General features: G+C 40.0%; 1 protein-coding gene across 1 annotated transcript in view; it reads right to left on the reverse strand.

Annotated features, from left to right (window-relative positions):
• Window positions 1-2752: 2752 nt before the first annotated feature.
• Window positions 2753-23725, reverse strand: part of SEC63 (SEC63 homolog, protein translocation regulator) — an 87101-nt gene continuing 66128 nt past the window's right edge. The window contains exons 18-21 of the mRNA XM_040350201.1: window positions 22105-22206; window positions 16723-16821; window positions 6372-6476; window positions 2753-4293 (exon numbers count right to left, since the gene is read on the reverse strand). Of these exons, the coding sequence (XP_040206135.1) occupies window positions 4153-4293; window positions 6372-6476; window positions 16723-16821; window positions 22105-22206 (447 nt within the window). The 3' untranslated portion in view covers window positions 2753-4152. The remainder of the gene's footprint in view (window positions 4294-6371; window positions 6477-16722; window positions 16822-22104; window positions 22207-23725) is intronic.

A 23725-nucleotide genomic window follows, 5' to 3' on the forward strand; every position in this document is an offset into this window, starting at 1 on the left:
CCCTATTTAGTGCCTTGAAAAACTATTCATACCCCTTGAAATTTTCCATGTTTTGTCATGTTACAACCAAGAACATACATGTATTTTATTGGGATTTTATGTGATAGACCAACACAAAGTGGCACAGAATTGTGAAGGAAAATTATAAATGGTTTACATTTTTTTTTTTTTATATATCTGAAAAGTGGGGCATGTATTTGTATTAAGCCCCCTTTACTCTGATACCCGAAACTAAAATCTAGTAGAACCAAATGCCTCCAGAAGTCACCCAACTAGTAAATAGAGTCCACCTATGTATAATTTAATCTCAGAATAAATACAGCTGTTCTGGGTTTGTTAGAGAACCTTAGTGAACATACAGCATCATGAAGGCCAAGGAACACACTAGACACGTCAGGGATAAAGTTGTGACGTTTAAAAGCAGGGTTAGGTTATAAAAAAAATATTCCAAGCTTTGAACATCTCACATAGCACTGTTCAATCCATCATTAAAACATGGAAAGAGTATGGCTCAACTGCACACCTACCAAGACATGGTTGTTTGCCTAAACTGACAAGCTGGGCAAGGAAAGCATTAATTAGAGAAGCAGCCAAGATGCCCATGGTAACTCTGGAGGACAACGATTAGTCATGCACTCCACAAATCTGGCCTTTATGGAAGAGTGGCAAGAAGAAAGCCAATGTTGAAAGAAAGCCATAAGAAGTCCATTTTTCAGTTTGACACAAGCCATGTGGGGGACACAGCAAACATGCAGAAGAAGGTACTCTGGTCAGATAAGACTAAAATATTATTTGGCCCAAAAAGCAAAACACTATGTGCGGCGGAAAACTAACACTGCACATCACCCAGACCACTATCCCCGCATGGTGGTGGCACCTGCTTTTCTTCAGGAGGGAAAGGGGAGCTGGTCAGAGTTGAAGGAAAGATGGCTTTTGGACGGACACACGCCTCTCTAAGTGTAGTATAAAAAGTCATTTATTGCACAAGATTAAAAACATTTACAAGATCTAAGTGGGAGTCATGCTCATCACAAGTATGTAGTCCTGGCAGTTATACTGCATCCCACAGGTTCCTTGCACAATCCAGGTAGCTGGGAAAGGTTCAAGTGTGATGTCGTGCAGCTCCCACGTATATCTTGTAAGTGTTTTTTAATGTTGTGCAATAAATGATACTGTTTTAGTACTACACTTAGAGAGCCCCCCCCCGCTTTTTATGTTTTGCAGAGTTGCTGGACACATTCTGAGGATGGCTTCCTCTTTTCAAATCACTCCCTTACCGTGGTTAAACTTTGTTTTTACCTAAAGACTGAAAAATCTAATTTACATTATTACAAACTACAGGCATTGCCTTCTGGAGTACCAGATACCCAATTTACCTTCACTTAAAGCCAACTGAGAATCTGACAGAGCTTGAGCTATTTTGCAAAGAAGAATGGGCACAAGTTTCACTCTCTAGATGTGCAAAGCTGGTAGACACATCCCCAAAAATACCATTTATAAATTTGGTTGCAACATAACAAAATGTGGAAAATGTCAAGGGGTAGCATGTCATGTCAAGGCACTAGTAGCCCTGATGTGGATGCCCAGTAGGTTGTGTCCTACTCACTAGTAGTTTGGGACAGATGTCAGGTGAAAGTCTCTGTTTACCCCATATGCCGTTAACTCATTTGTTCAATAATGCAGAATTTATCCCAGGCAGGCTTATCTCCACACTTCTTTAGTTTGTGGCTAAAGGACTGATGCAGAGAAAACTTTATATCGAAAGATATTATGCATGTTATGGCTTATTTCAAAAGTAAACTGAATCTACCTTTATCAGTTATTCAGATACAATCAGCCTACCTTGTACATCAAAGGAAAAAACGTAAAAAAAAATGTCGTCCTTCATCCTTGACTTCATTTGAGAGTTCCTCTCTAGAGAGCCAGTGAAGGGACGCATTTCCATACTATACAGCCTCCTAATAGGATCCGAACATAAGCTTTCCTACATGGAGCACTGGGAGAGAGAACTTAACACTCAATGGGACCTGTTAGAAGATATTGCAAATAACGTGTTGACGATATCTATCAACACAGCACTGTTGAATCCTGTTACAAAATGTTACTACGATGGCAACACTATTAATGTTTCTCAAACATTTATAGATTGAAATCTTGGTGTTACACTAACAGTTTACACGCATTAATTTTTCCCCTGCATGTGTTGCGATGTAGAATAAAGAAAAAAATAAATAAATAAACTCTCCTTAAATAAAATTCATACGTTAATGTTAAGCATTCTGTTATGAAACACATGTCTCACTAATGTAATATGGTCATCCACAGATTTTGTAGATTATATATTTTAGTGTACATTTTTGGGTTTGAATATTACAAATACTTAACATTAGAAAAAAAATTACATGAAATGCTTTTTTTTCAAATTGTTTGCGATTTATTTCCAAATAAACAGGGATAAAATATTTGTATCCAAATCTGTTACCAAGTTAAAGCCATGTTTGTCCTGAAAAAAAAATCCCCAAATGTATAATAGATTAGGTAGATATACCAAGGGTATAATGTGCAGAAAGGAAAACAAAATGTTCTGGAGCTGAATGGGGATCAGGGGGGGGGGGGGGGGGGGGGGGAGGCCCAGGCACTCAAATGGTTAAAGAAGCCACTATCGTTGGCACTGAATAGGCAACTGAAGCCCAATGCACCTACCTTAATAATCCTTGTCTGGCACTTAATAATAATAATAATAACAAACAAGTACCAGTTAACCTCTGAAATTTTATTCACAACCATTGCATTACAAAGACTTTCGCAATGCCATTTTGCATTTAAAGTGACAACCCATTTTCAAAAACATGGCATTTATTTTCGAAACGGAGTCTGCCCACGAAAATGTAATGGGCAAAAAGTGCATGTGACTTGCCACAAGTTCCATTGGTGTGTGCAACACAGGAACAATACAATATCTCTTCAAAGAAAGTTTGACTCGTATCTTTTACAGTTATTTGAATAATTCCCCATTTCAGCAATATGAAAAACCTGTCTCAGAGTAACAGGTATGTTATACAGGATCACGGACCACCTGAAATGCTAATTATATACAGTTTAATAGCAAATATTTAGAAAATTATTCCCCCAATGGGAGGCCAAAGGAGGTATACACTATTACAAATGCAAAACAGTCATCAATGGTGTACTGGTTTATTGAGTATTATACAAGCTAACCATGTCTGTGCAGCCCCGCTCCTAAAATTTCAGTAGAAAGCCAAGTGAACCTACACAGAAAACAAAATTGCACAAATGTTCCAAATGTAGATGTCACAGCATCAGGACAGACAGAGGAGCTTGGCACTGATCTGAAGACTAAGAGGTCATAAAAGTAATATGTTTTTTTTTTCTTTTATACATAATTTAAAAATATCACATCCCCCACGATGAAGGCTGGTGTGTCTTTTCTTATTACAGCCACAAATCTTATCCACATGATAACACTTTCCAGAAGTATTTAGCCCCTCACAGCTCAAGATAAAAAGTATCTTTGCATTAAGACCACAAACATTCCGGCCACTTGCGGTCCCATTACCTGTACAGCCACTCTTTTACCAAATCCCCGTTTGCATTGACTTGCTAGTGGTAATGATAAATATTTTGTCTGCTAAAAAGATTTTTTTTTTCTCAAAAAAGAAAATATTTTCAAACATTGTATTAGTGTTATATACTATATAAACACCCTGGCAATATACATTTTTATGGCGTGTTTCACCAAAAAATAAAAAATAAACGAAATAAGTCAGCGGATGGAGGAGAAATATGCAACTGAAATGGAATTATCAATTTAATCAAGTTCTGGATTAAACTCAGGAGATATTTTTAAAAGATCTCTTGATGTGCAAAAATTAGCAGTTTTTGACCGCAGACATTGTAATTTACCAAAACAGATATTTTTAAATGAGCCAAGGGCACTAAATGGCTTTAGAAATCCATTAGGCCTCAGCCCTAAGCAAGGGTCTGTTTGAGTAAAACCAAACAATACAAAACACTAACTAAAACTGACTTCTTGAAAAACTTCAAGGCTGTGGCTCTGGTGAATGGAATAGCTGCAATATCCAATAGATGACCATGTGCAAATCTGAGAAGTCCTTTCTTTGCCTTCTTAGTTTAATCATCTTCCTCATCTTCCTCCTCTTCTTCATAGCTTTCTTCAAAGCCTTCACTATCTCCTTGGTCATCATCGCCTTCTATGGTAGTATCCCACTGAGGGTGATTTTCTGGTATTGGTTTAGCTTCATGAACTTCCAGCTATGGAAATGAGCAAACGGTTAGCTCTATACAATGCTTAATGAGAGAACTTTGTGCTATTTTTTAGGGAAAGGTTTCCTTCCAAGCCAACTTGTGGGCAGGCAGTTTGGCCATATGCAAGGTAAATAATAGCCCAAAACTGACTATAAAGTAAAGTTAGTCATATAAACAGAAAACCTAAAAAGTAGCACAACAAAAGATTTTTCTTTTTTTTTTTTAAATTAAGCAACCCAGGGTTATATCGCTGCCAGGGTGCTCGGTATAATCCTGAACAAGCCTTTTGGACTCCAAATCCACTCACTGTTCAAATCTTAACGTCTCAACCTCCGCAACATCTCCAAAATACGCCCCCCCATCAACACCACAAAAGTTTCTAATTAACTCCCTGGTAATCTCTCGCCTTGACTACTGCAACTCCCCTCCTCTCTGTCTTACCTTTACAAAGACTATCCCCCCGTAAGTCCATTATGAATGCTGCTGCTAGACTCTTCCACCTTACTAACTGTCCAATGTCGCCTACCCCTCTATGACGATCCATCCACTGGCTTCTGCTCACCCATCAAAAAATCCAAAATACTAACAACTTGGGCTAAAAGAACATCGGTGATTTAGGGATAGGTGAACCGTCACTGCTCTGGTACCAATAACTCTGCACGGAATCTTAAGGTATACTGGAGTGACATGAAGCACAGTACTTTGCCAACAGGAATACAGATGGGGTTTCACTGCAGAATGCATGCCCATCACAGAGAGAACACCAGTATACTTAATTAACTGGAAAAGTCTAAACTCTTGGCTAACTTCAATTATTTCCAATAACTAGGGGTGCAACAGAGCAAAAAACTCACGGATCGGATCGATCCTCGGATCAGGAGTCACGGATCGGATCAGCAAAAAAAAAAAAAAAAAAAAAGGGTCCGTTTTTTCATTGGTCCAAAAAAAATTTTTATATATATATATATATATATATATATATATATATATATATATATATATATATATATATATATATATATATATATATATATATATATATATATATATATATATATATATATAAAAAAAATTTTTTTTATATATATATATATATATATATATATATATATATATATATATATATATATATATATATATATATATATATATATATATATATATATATATATATATATATATATATATATATATTTTTTTTTTTGGACCAATTAAAAAAAGGAACCTTTTTTTTTTTTTGCTGATCCGAAAAAAGAGCACAATAGCAATTCACAGGGGTGGATTAAAGAGGAAGCAGGTGAGGCTGTTTGGGACTTAAAGTACAATCTTGATGTTTTTACAGCAAAATATATATATATTTTTTTGCTGTAAAAACATCAAGATTGTACTTTAAGTCCCAAACAGCCTCACCTGCTTCCTCTTTAATCCACCCCTGTGAATTGTTATTGTGCTCTTTTTTTCCCCCTTTCCCCCCCCCTCCTCTCACACCAGTGCTTCACTGCTAACATTCCCATTCAGCTTGCTAGAGCCCAGTGCACAGCGTGACACGCCTCCCCGGGGAGGCGTGTCACGCTGGGCTCTGGCAAGCAGACTGGCCGCCGCTCCGGAGCTAGGCCGAAGCCGGGGACTTTCCTAGGCCTAGGCTCCGGAGCGCTCCGCGGATCACGGGGTGTGCCGATCCGAACGGGGTGGCCCGTTCGGATCACGGATCGGTGACGATCCGTTACACCCCTACCAATAACCGGTCTGAATCTACTAATAGCCTGAAATAAATCTTACAATTCAGTCAAAAAAAAGTAGCAGAAAGTAACATCCAGTCTCCTAAAGATGCTAAGCAAACCAGGCAGGTGTGACGTGGTAGGGGCTATAGCCTCAAGGGGGCTGGCCCTCAGTTTTCTATATGCCTAATGTCCCATTTCTTAATCATCAAGCCATGACCCCAAATCTCAAATGGATAATAGAGAAATCGTATTTCATTTCATAACTACATTTTGTTTGGAAATTAACTTGGTAATGCATACCTTATATCAAATATCATAGTCAATTCTCTATTTTAAAATAAATACAAAAATAGACTACTTTACCTTCAAAGGTTTAATCTGATCCAAACCCATATAAGAATCAGACCTTAAAAATAACGTGTATTGATAATTTCCAGGTTTATTAGGTGCTGGGAATTTAAGCTCAACCTACAAAATAAAAACATATACCATACATTACAAACTAACACAGATATGTACATCTTTCGAATTTCAAACCAGAATTATATATTTGTAAAGTTTAAAGTGGACCTTTACCTGAAAACTGAAGTTACCCTCATAAGCTTCCTCCCCCAGCTTTTGATGGCCAGATTTCAAAGACACTATGGCAACGTTTGCCAAATGTTTTGTGTAAAACCCAAGGGCTTCTCCAGAGTTTTTGTTAGGAGTTCCTTGAGCAACGCTGGATTGATCGATTGAACCAGTAACACCTTTCTGCTCATAGGTAGCCACTGATACCACTGGTGTTTTTAGCTGTCTGCACAGGGGCCTTTCTACCATTATTTACCAGTCAGTATAGGGGGGGCCCTATTTTCTTGTCAATATATTTTGTTTGATTTATTGTTCATATTTTTGTACAAAGCAAGTTTTTTTTTTTTAACAAACTGCTTGGCTGTAAAAAACGCCAAGCATGTCACATTCCCCATTTTCATTCCTCATCTTTCTTCAACTTATTGATCACACAAATGTACAGTGAGACCAAGCTAAAGATTGTAGTGATTTCCCAAAACATTAAAATTTCAAGGGTATCTCTGTGGTTAAAATGTCATGAAAGACTGCTCCATGATGTACATGCCCAAAAAAAATGTTCATTATATTGTTCTATATATTTTTTTGCTTACTGCAACATCCAATTCTTCAAGTCTATTAAATGAAACAGGAATTCAGAAACAGTCGTATGCTACTACCTTCAGGAGGACTGGACACTGGCAAAGAAACGTTGAAAGCCACAATCCAAAACAAACAGGTGGAGCAATGTAACAGATGAAGAAGAAACTGACCAGACAACATATGTCAACAACCAGATCACTTTTCCCATGATCAAAATGTATAAGGGAAAAGAAAAGGCCCAAGCTTTATACTTTTTGACACTTGAACCAAGAAAGGAAGGCTCTCAAAAACAATAAATATGCCCGGCCAGACATCCACTTTCTCTAAGAGATATACAAAGTAGAGTGAACCTCTTCAAGGAAGATCTCAATGTGCCACAATGGACATGCCAAGAAAAAGCACTAGGGTGGACATATGGTCCAGTGCATCATGTACAAACATCTTTGAAAAACACTGATGATCAGGTCCCTGTAAGGATAAGGAGCAGTAGCAGATGATCCCTCCGGGGAGAAGAAATACTGAGGGGTTCCTAGTACTGCAAGGGATTCAACATTTTTCAAGAATTCCCCTGAATGGGTTAATGAGAATGCCTGTAGAGAAAAACTTCTAAAAAGACAAATTCCCATTAGGAATAGGAACAAAGCGTCCCAATGTGTGGAGAACCCAGGGAAGCACCAGGGACACGACTATGTCTAGTAGCACAGAAGACATGGGAAGGGGCAGCTGAAAGATGCCATACACAAGAGGTTAGCCTGTGAGCTAAAAGGGTATTTTTAAGCACTCAAAGACCAAGATGGCACAGCAACCAAAGACACATCCTGATGTACGAATCTGCATCTTATTGCAGAAGGCTTAACAGAGGTCTAGCAGGCCTTTGGCTTTGGGCCCTACAGCCTGAGAGGGATTCAGAAGGATTACAAGTACTTATTGCCAAACCAGATAAAAGAAGAGTGGGTTTCCCCTAATCATTCTGTTCAGACAAGACCACATTTTGTCTTCCAGTGCATGCTAATGACAGTGTCAAGAAGAGGCAACCTCTCTTAAAGGGTAAGGAAATTAGTTGATTCTTTAGATGTCTCGCCAGTGTCCTACACACATAACCAGCGTGCCCTGCACATTAGCCTAGTTTTATGCAAGAAATGGGTTCAGAGGCTTGTCGTAAGCAATCACAACTAATGCACAAGGTTCCGAACATAAAATTCAGTCACCACTATATCGTGCTATAGAAATCCTCTCCAAAGGATCAAAGTTAAGCCCTGTACACACGATCAGATATCTGATGGAATCTATTTCGATTGATTTTTTCGTCGGATATCCGATGAAGCTGACTTTCATCAGCCTACACACTATCAGTCAAAAATCAGACCGTAACAAAATGCGGTGACGTACAACACTACGACGAGCCGAAAAAAAAATGAAGTTCAATGCTTCCGAGCATGCGTCGACTTTGGATTCTGAGCATGCATGAATTTAAAACATGTTCTATTTTTTTAACAGAGATTGAACAAAGACCGATGGGGCCCACACACGATCAGTTTGTCCGATGAAAACAGTCCATCTTCGTTTTCATCGGACTAACTGATCGTGTGTACATGGCTTTACTGTCAACACAGAACAGAACCAGACCAGTTCAAACTGGGAGCCAAGGAAATATTTAACCTCCCTGGGAGGAAAGTCCTTAAAAGGGGAGCTCCACCCAAAAAGCTTTGCTGGTCTACCCCCTGGTTTTGACAGGTACCCGCTCCCACTTCTGGCTCAGCTTGCCGCAGCACTGTGCACACCATACAGCACTGTGCAGCATTTTACAGGCTCTCTCTGATAAGTGACCACCGGCATCCAGAGCACTGTGCATTACAAGCCATCCCTCAGACCTGAGACCACTATCCAGCACTCTGCACAGCATTACAGGCCCCCTCAGACCGTTGTCCAGAGCACTGTGCAGCATTACAGGCCTCCTCAGACAGTAGAGTGGCTAAATCTGTATCTGAGTTTGTGCAAACCTTAATACCCTAAATAATAACATTTGATTTTTTTATTCCAGGAGTATATAATGAGTTTGGAAATTCTATAGAAACTTTTAAATGCATTGCAATTTAACTAAACACATTCTATTTCAGTTAACTAAAATGATTTTATTCGACTAACAGGTATGTATTTGAGATTTTAGTTGACTAAAATATGACTAAAACCAGAACCATTGCAGATGACGAAAATGGGACAAAACTAGTATGGCATTTTAGTCAAAAGACTAGAAGTAAAACAATATGTCTACAACACTGCACTCTAAAACAAATACAACATTTTTACTAAAGCAGAACTTTGTAATTACAATCTACCCTTTCAATTCACCATTAATTCTATTTTACAGAGAACTGAGTGCAAGATCTTCAGATAAGGGGCAGTACAAAGATTTATAACTGGACCTTAAAAAAAAATATTTATACTGGAACTCGTTAAAGTTGTAGTAAACTCTTTACTACCACTTTTACCTACAGGTAAGCCTATAATAAGGCTTACCTGTAGGTATAAAGAATATCTCCTAAACCTGTACGGTTTAGGAGATATTCCCCTCGCAGCGGGGATCCTCGGCTAAAGGGCCGGTAGCCGCCGGACCTTGCCGGAATGAAGTCTCCCGCGCGCATGCGCGGGAGTGACATTGCCGCTCCAGCAAATCACAGCGCTGGAGCGGCGATACCCGGAAGACACGCCGAGGCATGATGACATCTCGCTCGGCGTGGACCAGGTAAGTTCTCAACACCTCGTTCCAAGGTAAGTATTTCATAATGAGCTAGTATGCAGTGCATACTAGCTCATTATGCCTTTTGCCTTTCAGGTGTAAAAAAAAAAAAAACAACTTGTGGATATACAACCGCTTTAAGTGCACACACATTTATACATGAGACAATATTTACAATACACATCTAGCGTCCTGTAAGTAACGTCACAGAAAAGCAGTGCAGGAAGCGTCTGGCAAGGACTGTTATATAGCACAGGTCGATGACTAGCCTACTGTACTGCATTGTACACATTTATGCATTTTTGGAAAGTATGGCCATTTAAAACCTGTGCATTTTTCAATTTTTGCATTTTCTTAAATTTGTTTAGTTGTTGTCCAATGTATTAACATATATTTCTCATAAAAGAATCAAACACACTGCATACTTTTCTCTACGAGTAAAATCTCTCATGCAAACACAAAAACCTTTAATACATGTAGCATACAATGCATCTGTATGCAAAAGGGGGGGGGGGGAAATAATGCGCAAACCAACCTAACCCGGGCACAATAAATGGATAAATAAAATAAATAATAAAATTAACTGAGCAGCAGCCACAACTAATAGTGCTCACGCACTGGTAACAGATAAATGGGGGGGTTGTAGTGGCGCTTGCAAGCAATGAAGAATAAGCTGATAACAAATTAAAAGCAATCCCATCCTATGATTAAGTGACGTCGGCTGTCACGATACGCGTGAGGACTCGGAGGGTTTGCTGGTGACGTCATCCGCTCGCGGCCGCAGAGCGGAGACACACGCTGTCTCAAACAGCACTGTTTGTGAGTGCAATTGTTGTTGTTTTCTTCATTAAATGTTACCATATGGTTTTATGCTATGGAGGCTTCCCTGCGTTTCATTTTGAGAGCCAGCGCTGAGAGATTGTGAGCCGTTCTGGAGTGGAGTATTACGGTTACTGAGCAGCTGCTGTTACAGGCTTGGTAAAAGCCTCATCAAGGTAAGAGGCTGGTACAAACATCTTTACACTGAGGAAAGCCTGCCTTTTGTATGTACAAGCATGTGGGCACAACTCATCAGTTTACACTGAATTAACCACTTGTGGACTTTTTCATTTATGAATGGAGCACAGATGCACCTTGCACTTATATGATTGAATTTACTTTGGACTTTAATTTTCATTACTGCACACAGCTATTTAGTAATTTTTTCTGTTATTTCACATTTTTGTCTTTACTCATCTATATATTGGATATATATATTTAAGTTATTTTTATCTTTAGATCCTATTTTTTATTGACACGCAATACGTTTTTTGGTTTATACCCTTGTGTTTGGTTCATACGGACACTTGCACTGCAGGACTATTCATTTGGTTTTTTGATCTCTCCTGCATGTTTTTTATTGAGCATTTTTTTTCAGGAATTTGGACTTTATTCTCACTGATTTATTATAATTTTTTGATTATTTGCACATTGCACTTTCTTTGGATGAAGCACTTTAAGGATTTGATTGCACAGTATATTTTATTGTTCTAGTCATTACATGATACTCATTGATGATGATTGCCAGCATCTCATCTACATTGTGCTGTCATTAGGCACATCTGTCCATTTGATTTCAGTATTTATTCACTCGCATTACCTTCCACATCTAGCCATCGATGTTGGGTGGTAACTTTGGTTAAGACCTAGAGTGGAACACTATTTAACCTCAGCAGGGGATGGACGCACTCTTATGTTGTAGGAATTATAGTCGTTATTTTAATTTGTTATCAGCTTATTCTTCATTGCTTGCAAGCGCCACTACAACCCCCCCATTTTATACAATGCATCTGTGCATCAAACACTGCAGCAAAAGAATACGTACCTTCTAACAAAGCAATAAAATAAACTATTATTATAATAAAAGATTCTGTCTGCAGAAACAAACTGCTGCAGATGTGTAGGGTAGGCACCTGCAGCAGCTTCAAAAAATCCAACACTTTCCAACCTCCTACATTCCTTACACTTGGATAGATGGCTCATTAAAAGCGACTTTCACACTCAGACCGCCCTAGCGTTCGTGGTAAAGTGCTGCTAGTTTTAGCAGCGCTTTACCGGCGCCGTGCAGATGGGAGCAGGGCGCTTTTAACCCCAAAGAAGGGTTTAAAAGCACCTGAAAAGTGCCGCTGCTGAAGAGCTTTGGGAGCGCTGCCCAATGATCTCAATAGCTGGAGCGGTGTATACACTGCTCCCGCACCGCCCCAAAGATGCTGCTCGCAGGACTTTTTTTTGTCCCGCAAGCGCACCACCCCAATGTGAAACGCCTGAAAATTGCCCCAGTGTGAAAGGGGTCTAATAAAGAGAAATATGCAAAAGTCAGAAAGGATAGGCCCCTATGAGAATGCGCTGAAGCTTTACCTGTCAGAATGGTCAACACCTGGCTACAACCACAGACTTTAAGCTGATTCCAGTATGTGCATGCACCTCTAATTTCCTTAAAAATATATTGTAGGTTGTTTTCCTCTACAGACCATCTCTAACATTTCTTATTACTACTAGTAGCTGTTGATAGCAATAAAGCTCTTCTCCATTTTTACTTCTACAAAAGGCAATCCAGTTAACTTTTACGTCTTAAATTCTTACCTACTTTTTCCTGTCATTTTCCCAGCCTTTTGGAGGGCCTGCCTGCTAATGCCTAAATTTGTTCCAGTATTGTAAGACAATCTTGGAAACCCTGTAGATGGGTAAAACATGTGGCCAGTATATATAAGACAGGCTCAATGACGCAGATTTAAAGCTGAACTCGGAGATATAGATCTATATTTTTTATTTAATACAAATTGAGGCAGGTGGAATTTTACTTTAATCTTGGTGCAATTTTATTAGAATCTTACTTTGTGTATTTCTTCCATATATGTGCAGCATATCCAGTGTGAAACTCTGCCTCTGCCCAACAGCTTCCTGTATTAAGTGTCCGTTCACACCAGAATTGCATATAAATGCGTTCCGCACTGCGCTTCGATTCAGTGCAATCTTCAGACCAATCATTTAGATGGGCTGAAATTGCACCAAAAGTAGTGCATGCACTACTTTTAAAAAGCACTGCAGCCGGATCGCATGGTACTGGAATCTGCATTTGAGGTGTCCTTAGTAAAGTATTGACACACACACACACACACACAGTGAGTTTGGAACGCATTCTGGTGTGAATGGGCAACCAAGGCTCCATTCACACTTGTGAGACTTTAAAATTGTGCGATTTCCATTGCGACTTTTTGATGAGCGAGTCTTTGGCTTTGAACAATGTGATGGTTTTGTTTCTGCTCCACAAAGTCACTAGACATGTGCAGAACATAAAAATTTGTTTAGTTTTGTTTCTTTATTTTCTAATAAGTTCCAAATTCACAGAACGATTTGAATCGGTCGACAAAATGATCGACTGATTCAAATTCTGTGCTGTTTTTTTAAAGGAGTGGGCCAGGAAGCCGGCCGCCGCATCCTTAATACCCGATGACTTATCAGCTGAGTAAAGACACAAGATTTTGACAAGTCCTTTATTAAAAAATAAAAAAAAACATGTCCCCCACTCTAGATCCATCATCAATCACACTGCCCACCGTGACTAAAGAAAAAAAAAAAAAAAAAAAACACACACACACACACACACACAAAAAAAACCTCCAGCTTCGACAAAACTCCCACCCAGTCTGCCAGCAAAGCCCGACATTTCTTAAAGGTGGGGAGGGCGTCTATCCGGTGAAGTCACTGGGTGGCACCGCCCCCTTGTAACCTCCCCGACACAGCATGCTCTCGGGGAGTGACATCACAAGGGGGTGGGGTCAGAGGGCTTTACTGGCAGACAGCAAAAAGCCTTCAATCGGAGCCGGAGTTCATTTTTTTTCCGGGTCGGCGGTGGTGGCAGGACTGACTGTTGATCTACAGCAGGTGACATTTTGTTTCTATTTTTTTAAAAATAAAAGGACTTGTCAAAAAATTGTGTAGTGTCCTTATTAACTTTTTTGGTGAATGGGTAGGGGTACTATGTTCACCATACTAATTCATATAGGGGGGGGGGGCAGGATCAGGGGGGACCCCTTGTTAAAGAGGGCTTCCAGATTCCAATAAGCCCCGCCCGCAGACCTCACAACCAATGGCCAAGGTTTTGGGGAAGAGGCCCTTGTCCCCATGGGGCATGTGACTTAAAATAATTCAGGAGAGGGAGCTTCCTGACCTACCAGGCTGCATACTCATAAGGGTCTGGTATGGATTTTGGGGGGACCCCCACAGAGTTTTACATTGCCGGCATTTACAAGCCACACACAAAAGTCACACCCAAATCACATCTGTATCATGCGGGTGCGACTTTCATGAGACTTTACATTGAGGTCCAATGGATCTCAAGGCACATGAAAGTCTGACCAAAGTAGTGCGAATTGTCATGTGGCTTAAGGGTCCAAAGTGTGAATAGGGCCTAAGACTAGCCACGGCTGCTTCCTTAACTTGTGCAGGGTGACTGGCCTTTTATCCACTCACCTCCTGTAGTTTTCTAAAGGCAGTCTGTAGTGGGCGGGAGCTGCTGGGTCCCTCTAATAACCCTGCTCTCTGCACAAGAGGTGCAGTACAGTGATGCGGTCACCACTACTTTTATAAGAACTTGGTTTGCAAAGACTTCTGGTGCACACATATCCTCTCTGGCTAGTGAGGAATATAATTAACTGATGATTTTTTGGAGCAAAGGAGTTCAGCTTTAACAACAGTGTTGATACCTGAAATTTTACCTCACATTTTGCACAGACCTATGGAAAAAGCAATGAGCCAACCACATGGGCATGGAATAGGATTTCTGAGAACACTCTAAAAATAAACAATGTACAGAATTTCCACTCTGCTTTCAAAGCTGCGGGGAAGGCCAATTATCAGTTTTAGAAAATTACACCTGGCTGCAGATTAAATAGGTAATGTAATTATTATTATACAACATAGGTTGTGTATACATTTCATACCAACTGAAGCCAAATAGTTCTCATTTAACTCCTTCATGAATTGAAACAAACAAACATTAAAAAGGAGAAGTCCAGCCTGAGCATTTTAGCCTGGGCTTCTCCTCTGGGTCACAGGAGTGCAATTCATTTTGCACTCCTGTGACCCGTTTTCAGCAGAGATCGGTCTGAAGTCCGCTTTCTGCTGACGTCAGTGCCATCAGTCAGGGCAACGCGTCATCACGACTTCCAAGTCAGGATCCGCCAGCTGCCCTGATTGATGGCAGTCTCAGCGAGCCGCTGAAACAGCCTCTCCCCGCCCCTCCACTGCTCCAATGAGCACTAAGTAGAGCAGAAGCCATGCTGACTGACAGTCAGTATGGCTTTGCTCGGGGAGGAGTGAGAACCGAGCCATCTGCGGTGTTCGGTGGCTCGGTTATCAGTGCAGAGACGCCGGGGGACAGTGGCAGCATCAGCCTGATGCTCCATCCACCAAGGCAAGTATAAATAGCAAAAAAAAACATACTTCTCTTTTAAAGTCCTAATCATTTTTTACAATAATATATTCTCTGCATTAAAGTGTTACTAAACCCAGGACTCTGAATTCACTATATCTGGTCTCCCACAGTACACAGAAGACGGAGTTCTAATAATATAAACTGCTAAATACATTTTCTCATCAGCAGTATATAGCAGTCTTGTGACTTCTATCAGCGTTTTGTTAAAAGCTTGTAGGAGTTTAAAAATTCTACTTTGACTGTCCTATGAGGCTGCAGGACCCCTTACCCTCTGTCTGGACAGTGCCTATTGGCCCTGTGCTGATCGCATGCACTAAAAAAAAAAAAAAACACTATCTAGCAATACACACCAAACTGATCATGTGCAGTCTTACTCCATAGTCTCTGTGTTATCAGGAAATTATCAGGGGACAGTGGAAGGAGGGGAGGATCAGAGAAGACCGGATCAAACAGCCTTTTTACATAATGCAGAGGATTAACCCCTTAAGATTCCACAGAGACTAACAAGCATGCTTTAATGCATATACTGACAGATTTTTTTTGTTGTGGGTTTGGTAACACTTTAAAAAAGGTAAATGATGTCCCACTACCTGTTTCTAAAACTGACACGAACAGCCACAAAACTGACAAAATGACATAGTAGGGCCAATATAAAAATCATACGGGATTTCTTATTCTTTTTGTCCCACAACTTTTTTTTTCCTACCTAAAACACACTGACCAACAGCCACTAACTGACACAATGACACTTCGGCTGCTTTAACACAACCGTTACGATCAGGTCTGCCATTCTGCTCCAAGGGCAGCGGTGTCTAAACTGACTTGTGTCCCATTACACCCGTCTCCGATCCATTATCCTTCGTGTAGGCAGTCCATAGAGCAGAGCGGACACAGACCTGTCATCCGCCCGCTCTGCTCAGCAAGGGACCTGTGAACGAATCTCCAGCTGATCGGAAAAGAGTCCGTCCTGTGTGAAAGGGGCCTTAAACTTTTTTGTTTTTTTGACAGACTTTATTTTCACAGACTTTTCCTCTAGAAAAGAGGAAAAATAACCAAAATGTATAATTTCCTCTTCACAGAGAGAACACCGAGACAGGTCTTTACAGTAGCGATCACTGCGATTAGCTAAATCACAGTGATCATTAGGATAAGAACATGTGGTGTCAGTAACGGATGCATCCCAGTGTTTGGGAGTGGGCTTCCAGCACAAACACAGGAGCACATGTATACGTGGCCTAGGAATTATGTCCACCTCCAGGTCACTCCATATACGTTTTACGTGGTTGTAAACAGATTAATAATCAGTTTCTTGGTCTTCCAATTGAAAAAATATCACAGAAGAGCTTACTCACCTCTTCTTGATCCTTAAGCGTACACACATGATACGGCATAGATATTAACGTTTGATCTTTTCGGTCTGCAATGTATATCCACCACCATTCTTGTTTCTCCTATACAACAATTAATTGGTTATTAGTATATGGAAGATTTCACCAGGGAGGGAGCAGCAGCAGTGCAAAATCGAATATACATTCTGTAACGAGTGGAAATCTGGGAAGTGCCAATGATTTTTGGAGTGTTAAAACTAAACCTAGACCAAACTAAAATTGTAATCACACATCTCTCATAGTCAAAGTCCTTAAAGCAGTATTAAACCCAAAACCAAAAGCGCATTATATATTGCAGCTTACCAATCATTAGATGTGGTGGCTGCAGCAGTTTTCTTTTCTTTGGCTTTTTTTCTCTCTGTTTTCACCTGGTCAGTAATACACCTCCTGTATTAGTGAGACACAACCCCGGAGGAATGAGCACAGGAGGCACAGTAGACAGCAGTATTGTCAGTCTTGGGAGGGGGTGGCGGGGGCAAAGGGTAGTGTTAAATGTATTAGCAGATTTAAATACACTAACAAACTAAACCCAAACTCCAGCTAACACTTCATTGTTTTGTTTTTCCTTTTGGAGGTAAAGGTTTTGCATGAATAATTAAAAGCGGATCTTTTTTATTCACCCCTGCCAGTGTGAAGTGGTTTGTCTCATCTATGTAAATGGATACATTCTGCTGGAGAACTTGTGCAAAAAACAGCAGACTTACGGGCCAGCTCACTAGATAAAAATAGAAGAAAATCTAAGAAAGAAAATACAGTCATTACATTTAAAAATTGTTAAGCAGCAATATAATAAATGTTTGCTTTTGGGTTTAATACTGCCTTTTTTTATAATTAAAAATAAGTTGTTTATCCCATAATGTGCTGCATATTAGCACCCTTACCTGTCAAACAAAGGCATCCAGCACTGAGCCGTCACTGCTTTTCATCTTCCATCTTCACCCAGCCTTCTTTCTGGGATTGCTTTCTTGGCTCGCTTGAGTGGAGGGGGCTGCGATGACATCACTCATGTTCATGTGCCACATCATCACAAAGTGGTTCCGTTAATGCACAATGACCTGCGCATGCGCTGCTCAGTGTACATTACAGCCGACAGGCAGGGGAAAAAATGTATGACAGAAGAGACCGACGGGTTTTCTTTTGTCATATACACCCTACCTGTCAGCAGTTTAAAATAATGAGAGTTTAATACAACTTTAAGAACTTATAGTGTTGATGATTATTATAAGTGCTGTGTCAACGTGTTGCCGAGCTTATAATGTATGAAGTATAGCCTGAGAATAACTTACTACTGCCCCTAGCCTTAAAGCAGTGGAGTAGGGGGTTCTAGTGGAACTGGTTTCTTCTTAATTTTATTAATAAATAAGGTTCATGCCGGGGAAGACTCCAGAACAAACACTGCTTGCACAACAGTTACAGCTTTACCCTGTAACATCCTGGTTAATGAGGGAAAAGCCAGTTAAAGCGGAGGTTCCGCCAATTGTTTTTTTAAAAGCCAGCAGCTACAAATACTGCAGCTGCCGACTTAGAATATGGACACTTACCTGTCCACAATGTCGGCAGCCGAGGACAGGCAATCGCCTCGGCTGCACCCGCCGCCATTCTTGGTGAGGGAATCAGGAAGTGAAGCGTTGTGGCTTCACTGCCCGGTTCCCTACAGCGCATGCGCGAGTAGCGCGGCGCGTCGTCACTGGTCCCCGCTCTCTCCTGGGAACAGTGCGTTTCCCAGAAGACAGCGGGGGGTGCGGGTAGGGGTGTGACTGCCGCAGTAGTGTATTCCCGGAAGTGGGTGCAAATACCCTCCCCCCTGAAAAAGTGCCAAATGCTACACAGGAGGGGGGGGGGGCTTCCGAAAAGAGGAAGTTCCTTTAAGCAGCATCAGTTACATTTCCTTAAACCCGTTTGCTCATCTTTATATGGGTCTTATATTAAAAAAAATATAAACTAGCCTGGAAGCCTTAAAGGGGTTGTAAAGTTTTTTTTTCCATTTCCTAAATGGGTTCCTTTAAGCTAGTGCATTGTTGGTTTAATTACATTTCCCTTTGATTTCCCTTCAAAATGTTATTTTTTTCTTTGTCTGAATTTCTCACTTCCTGACTCTCCTCAGTAATCTTGCCACCATCATCCGAGCAGTGATTAGTCAGCCAGAACAGCTTACCGAAGAGGAACAGGAAGTGAGAAATTCAGACAAAGAGAAAAAACCTTTAAAAAGGTAAATAGAAGGAAAAGGTAAGTGAACCAACAATGCACTAGCTTAAAGGAACCTATTTAGAAAATAAAAAACGAACCTTTACAACCCCTTGAAATAACAGAGTGCTGCTGTGAAGATTATGAACAGGGGGCTGACTGAACAACCGAGACCATAGACCTCGGGATAAATGTATTACCAAAAGTGTTTATAATCAATTGGTAGTCAGAAAGCAGTGAAAACATTGAAACAAAAATAAAAACCATTTACATAAAGTCAGAGTAAACAATAGTACATTTATCTATTCCCTAGTAGGGTACAAACAATGAATACGTGAATTTTCATTTTCACCTAGCCACAGATGCGTTATTAATTGACGTGTCCTGTAACAGGCGACTGTGATGAATGTTTTTTTTTTTCTTTAAAGTGCTTATACTTGTTAAAAAGGAAAATCTTTTAATGGAAGAAACAGAGCAAAACAGATCTCCTGCATCAAACTGCTCTGAAAGCTCTGGTCTCCAGAGTACAGTACAAACAAATGAGGAATTTCCATTAGTTATGCAAGTCTGTAGTAGAACTCTGATAATGTGGAAAAAATACAAAATGTATCTCTTTTGATTAAACTTTTTTTCGCCGTATGATCATATAATTTGGAAATACAAACTAGAAGAATAATCCACTTACAGTTTGGCCTAAAAACACTAGCCATCAAGTGGTTTGGCAAAGGGTGATGTCTGGGTATTGTGGTACTATGCCATAAAAACAGCAAAACTTTTCTCTGCTGACCGCTGAGTTTTATCTGATGGGTTTTAACCGCTTCCGGACTGCCCACCACATATATTCTGCGGCAGGGAGGCCTGGCTGTGCAAAATCATGTATCTGTACCTGATTTTGTGCATGCAGTGTCATATACAGTACAGACCAAAAGTTTGGACACACCTTCTCATTCAAAGAGTTTTCTTTATTTTCATGACTATGAAAATTGTAGCTTCACACTGAAGGCATCAAAACTATGAAGTAACACATGTGGAATTATACATAACAAAAAAGTGTGAAACAACTGAAAATATATTTCATATTCTAGGTTCTTCAAAGTAGCCACCTTTTGCAGCAGACACATCTCTAGAACTGGTAAGAGGAGACTGTGTGAATCAGGCCTTCATGGTAGAATATCTGCTAGGAAACCACTGCTAAAGAAAGGCAACAAGCAGAAGAGACTTGTTTGGACTAAAGAACACAAGGAATGGACATTAGACCGGTGGAAATCTGTGCTTTGGTCTGATGAGTCCAAACTTGAGATCTTTGGTTCCAACCCCTGTGTCTTTGTGCGACGCAGAAAAGGTGAACGGATGGACTCTACATGCCTGGTTCCCACCGTGAAGCATGGAGGAGGAGGTGTGATGGTGTGGGGGTGCTTTGCTGGTGACACTGTTGGGGATCTATTCAAAATTGAAGGCATACTGAACCAGCATGGCTACCACAGCATCTTGCAGTGGCGTGCTATTCCATCCGGTTTGTGTTTAGTTGGACCATCATTTATTTTTCAACAGGACAATGACCCCAAATACACCTCCAGGCTGTGTAAGGGCTATTTGACCAAGAAGTAGAATGATGGGGTGCTGCGCCAGGTGACTACCTCTTGAAGCTCATCAAGAGAATGCGAAGAGTGTGCAAAGCGGTAATCAAAGCAAAAGGTGGCTACTTTGAAGAAACTAGAATATGAAATATATTTTCAGTTGTTTCACACTTTTTTGTTACGTATAATTCCACATGTGTTTATTCATAGTTTATGCCTTCAGTGTGAATCTACAATTTTCATAGTCATGAAAATAAAGAAAACTCTTTGAATGAGAAGGTGTCCAAACTTTTGGTCTGTACTGTATACTGCAACAGTGCAATTTTTTTTAGCACTGATCACTGTATTGGTGTCACGGGTCACCAAAATGTGTCACTTCGGATACTTTGACCCCTGTAAAGTGCCTCTCCTGTCACTTCAGTGTGAAAGCCTGAGGGCTAGTGTCGAGTTGCGGTCGCCAATAACAATTTATTAGGCCACTAGCGGGGGTTAAAAGTGAGCCCCTAGCGTCTGAAAACCACCAGTGATTTATCGCTGGCGCCTTTAGTAGTGCCCTTAGGGTTTAATTTGTCCGCTGCAATGTCGCAGTCCAGCTAAAAATTGCTGATCTCTGCCCCTGCGGGGGCTATTTTTGTATGCTACTGAAAACTTCAATAAAAAAAGATTTTGCAAAAAAAATAAAAAATAAATCGCTGATCCCAATTACTTGGAAAAACAATAGAAAAAATACATATATTTTTTTTTAAAGTCGCTAAAAATATATCCCATAGTTTGTAGACGATATAAATTTTGTGCAAACCAATCAATATACACTTATTGGGATTTTTTTATTACCAAAAATATGTGGCAGAATACACATTGGCCTAAATTGATGAAGTAATTAGATTTTTTATACTTTATAGGGAATGTTTTATAGCAGAAAGTAAAAAATATTGTTTATTCATTTTTTTTTGTTCATAGTGCAAAAAATAAAAACCACAGGGGTGATAAAATACCACCAAAAGAAAGCTCCATTTGCGAAAAAAAAAAAAAAGGACATTGATTTAATTTGGGTACAGTGTCGCATGACCAGGCAATTGTCAATCAAAGCAACACAGTGCCCGTATTATTAAAAAAAAAAAAAAAAAAAAACTGGCCTGGTCAGGAAGTGGGTAAAACCTTCCAGGGATAAAGTGATTAAGCTTGGCGTGGAACTTACAGACCACCAGTGTTTATATCTGAATATTATTTTGTTCTTAAAAGCCGCCGGCAGGTGAAACTCCAGTCTTCTTTACATGTTTGGCTCTCTCGCCTGATCAGCTATGCTGAATGATGTTTATTGAGCTTAGTAGCTCAAGTATGACTATAAAAAGGGAGAAGTCTCATAGCACAATACTATTAAAGTTCTCCATTTTTTTAGTCTGTGCTTCCAAGAGTAAAGCAGATGTAAACGAGTCCCTATTCATATACCCCAAGTAGACAAGCGGTGTGTGGAACCAAGTATACCTGGAAGGGAGAACTAAAATAATTGTATTTTTTTTTTTTTTTAAAGCAAGCCAAAATCGAGAGAATTATAGTGTAGTTCTTAATGTAGGATAAAAATTACCTCTGGAAAGTATAGGCTATATACAGGATGTGTTACTTTTGATTTGGTTTCCAGTAAGGCGCGGTCTTTTCGCTGAATGCTCTGTTGTAATTCTTGCCATTCCTACAAAGACAGGTTAAAGATAAATGTCAGCGTTACTCTAATATGACAGCTAAATTCAGCTTCAACATACACTTACTTCAAAGATATCTATACTGCAGCTAGAAAGTGTGCTGCAACACAATTACACAGTTTATCTATTTGCCCAAGATATTTTAATTGATGATACAGTGGGAACGGTCAGAATGTGCTTAAAGCCATAGGCAGAGGTATCATCTTAATGAGAATGACTGAACCAGTAACATTTACAGGCAATTTAGTTTAGGGGTTTACACTTTTAAGTCTATGTAGACTAATAAAGGGATAATTGGCAAGAGGTATAAAATCAGAGTTCTATTGCCGGCATTTAATTCAAAGGCAGATTGGAGTACTTGACCATGGCAGAGGAAAGTGATGTGCGGTCTAAGGTAAGGGGGCCAAAGGTGTCAATGGGCACAGCTTGAAACTTGGTCCAGTTAATCCTGAGCCCTGAAAGGCCATTAAATTGTTCCGCATTGGTCAGGGTTCCTTGTAGAGGTGGTCACAGGTTTGTCGAATACAAAACATTACTACACATACAACAAAGCCTAAATTTAGCGAACATTAGGATACCAAAGGGCCAGGACAATTACTTGGACTGGGACAGATGGGAGAGCCATTGGAGCACACAGAAATCAGAACATCCAGGATACAACACATGCTGGTTTTTCACTCTTGCTCACACAAGGAGTAAAAATCCCCTGGTGAGTGCGGTGTGAAATCTATGGAACCGGGCCTTCTGGAGAGAACACTGAAGCACTTCTTGTTTTTGCCTTCATGTTTGGAGCACTATATTGGAGCAATGGGACGGCCACTTGAAGAAGATGCTGATTGCATTGGTTTACAGCGAATGTCGTCACATATTTGGTTATTTATCTGTGATACAATTGTACATGATATCAATATTCATACACGATTTTGATTATATGTTATAGGTAGCTCTGTTACCCACAGAGTTAATGGGATCTATTTTGGAGTTTTCCAGTTGTTTCTACTCAACAGCAGCAACTTTTGTGTTTTTTTCCCCCTCCTTAAGCATGGGAATATTTATCTATAGTGCAAGTAAATTTACACACACACACACACACACACACACACACACACACACACACACACACTTCCATAAGATCTGCAGTTTTTGGAGATGTTCTGATCCAGTCATCTAGACAATACAATTTGGCTCTTGTCAAAAACACTCCTTATGCTTGCTCATTTTTTCTGCTTTGAAAACATCAACTTTAGGGACAACATGTTCACTTGCTGTCCAATATATCCCACCCACTTTTAGATGCCATTGTAAGAGATAATTAATTGTATTAACTTTACCCGTCTGTGGTCATTATGTTATGACTGATTGGTGTAAATCCCAGAAAACCTCATGATGGAGCCCATTCCCTGGCATTAAAATGTCTGCTGGGAAAATCTGTTCACCAGTTTTCCACTCTGGGAATATGCATGCAAAAGTAGTGATTGCCAGAACAGAAAACTCTAATCAGGAGAGAGT

The sequence above is a fragment of the Rana temporaria genome, chromosome 4 (assembly GCF_905171775.1).
Source record: "Rana temporaria chromosome 4, aRanTem1.1, whole genome shotgun sequence".
Taxonomy (NCBI): Eukaryota; Metazoa; Chordata; class Amphibia; order Anura; family Ranidae; genus Rana; species Rana temporaria.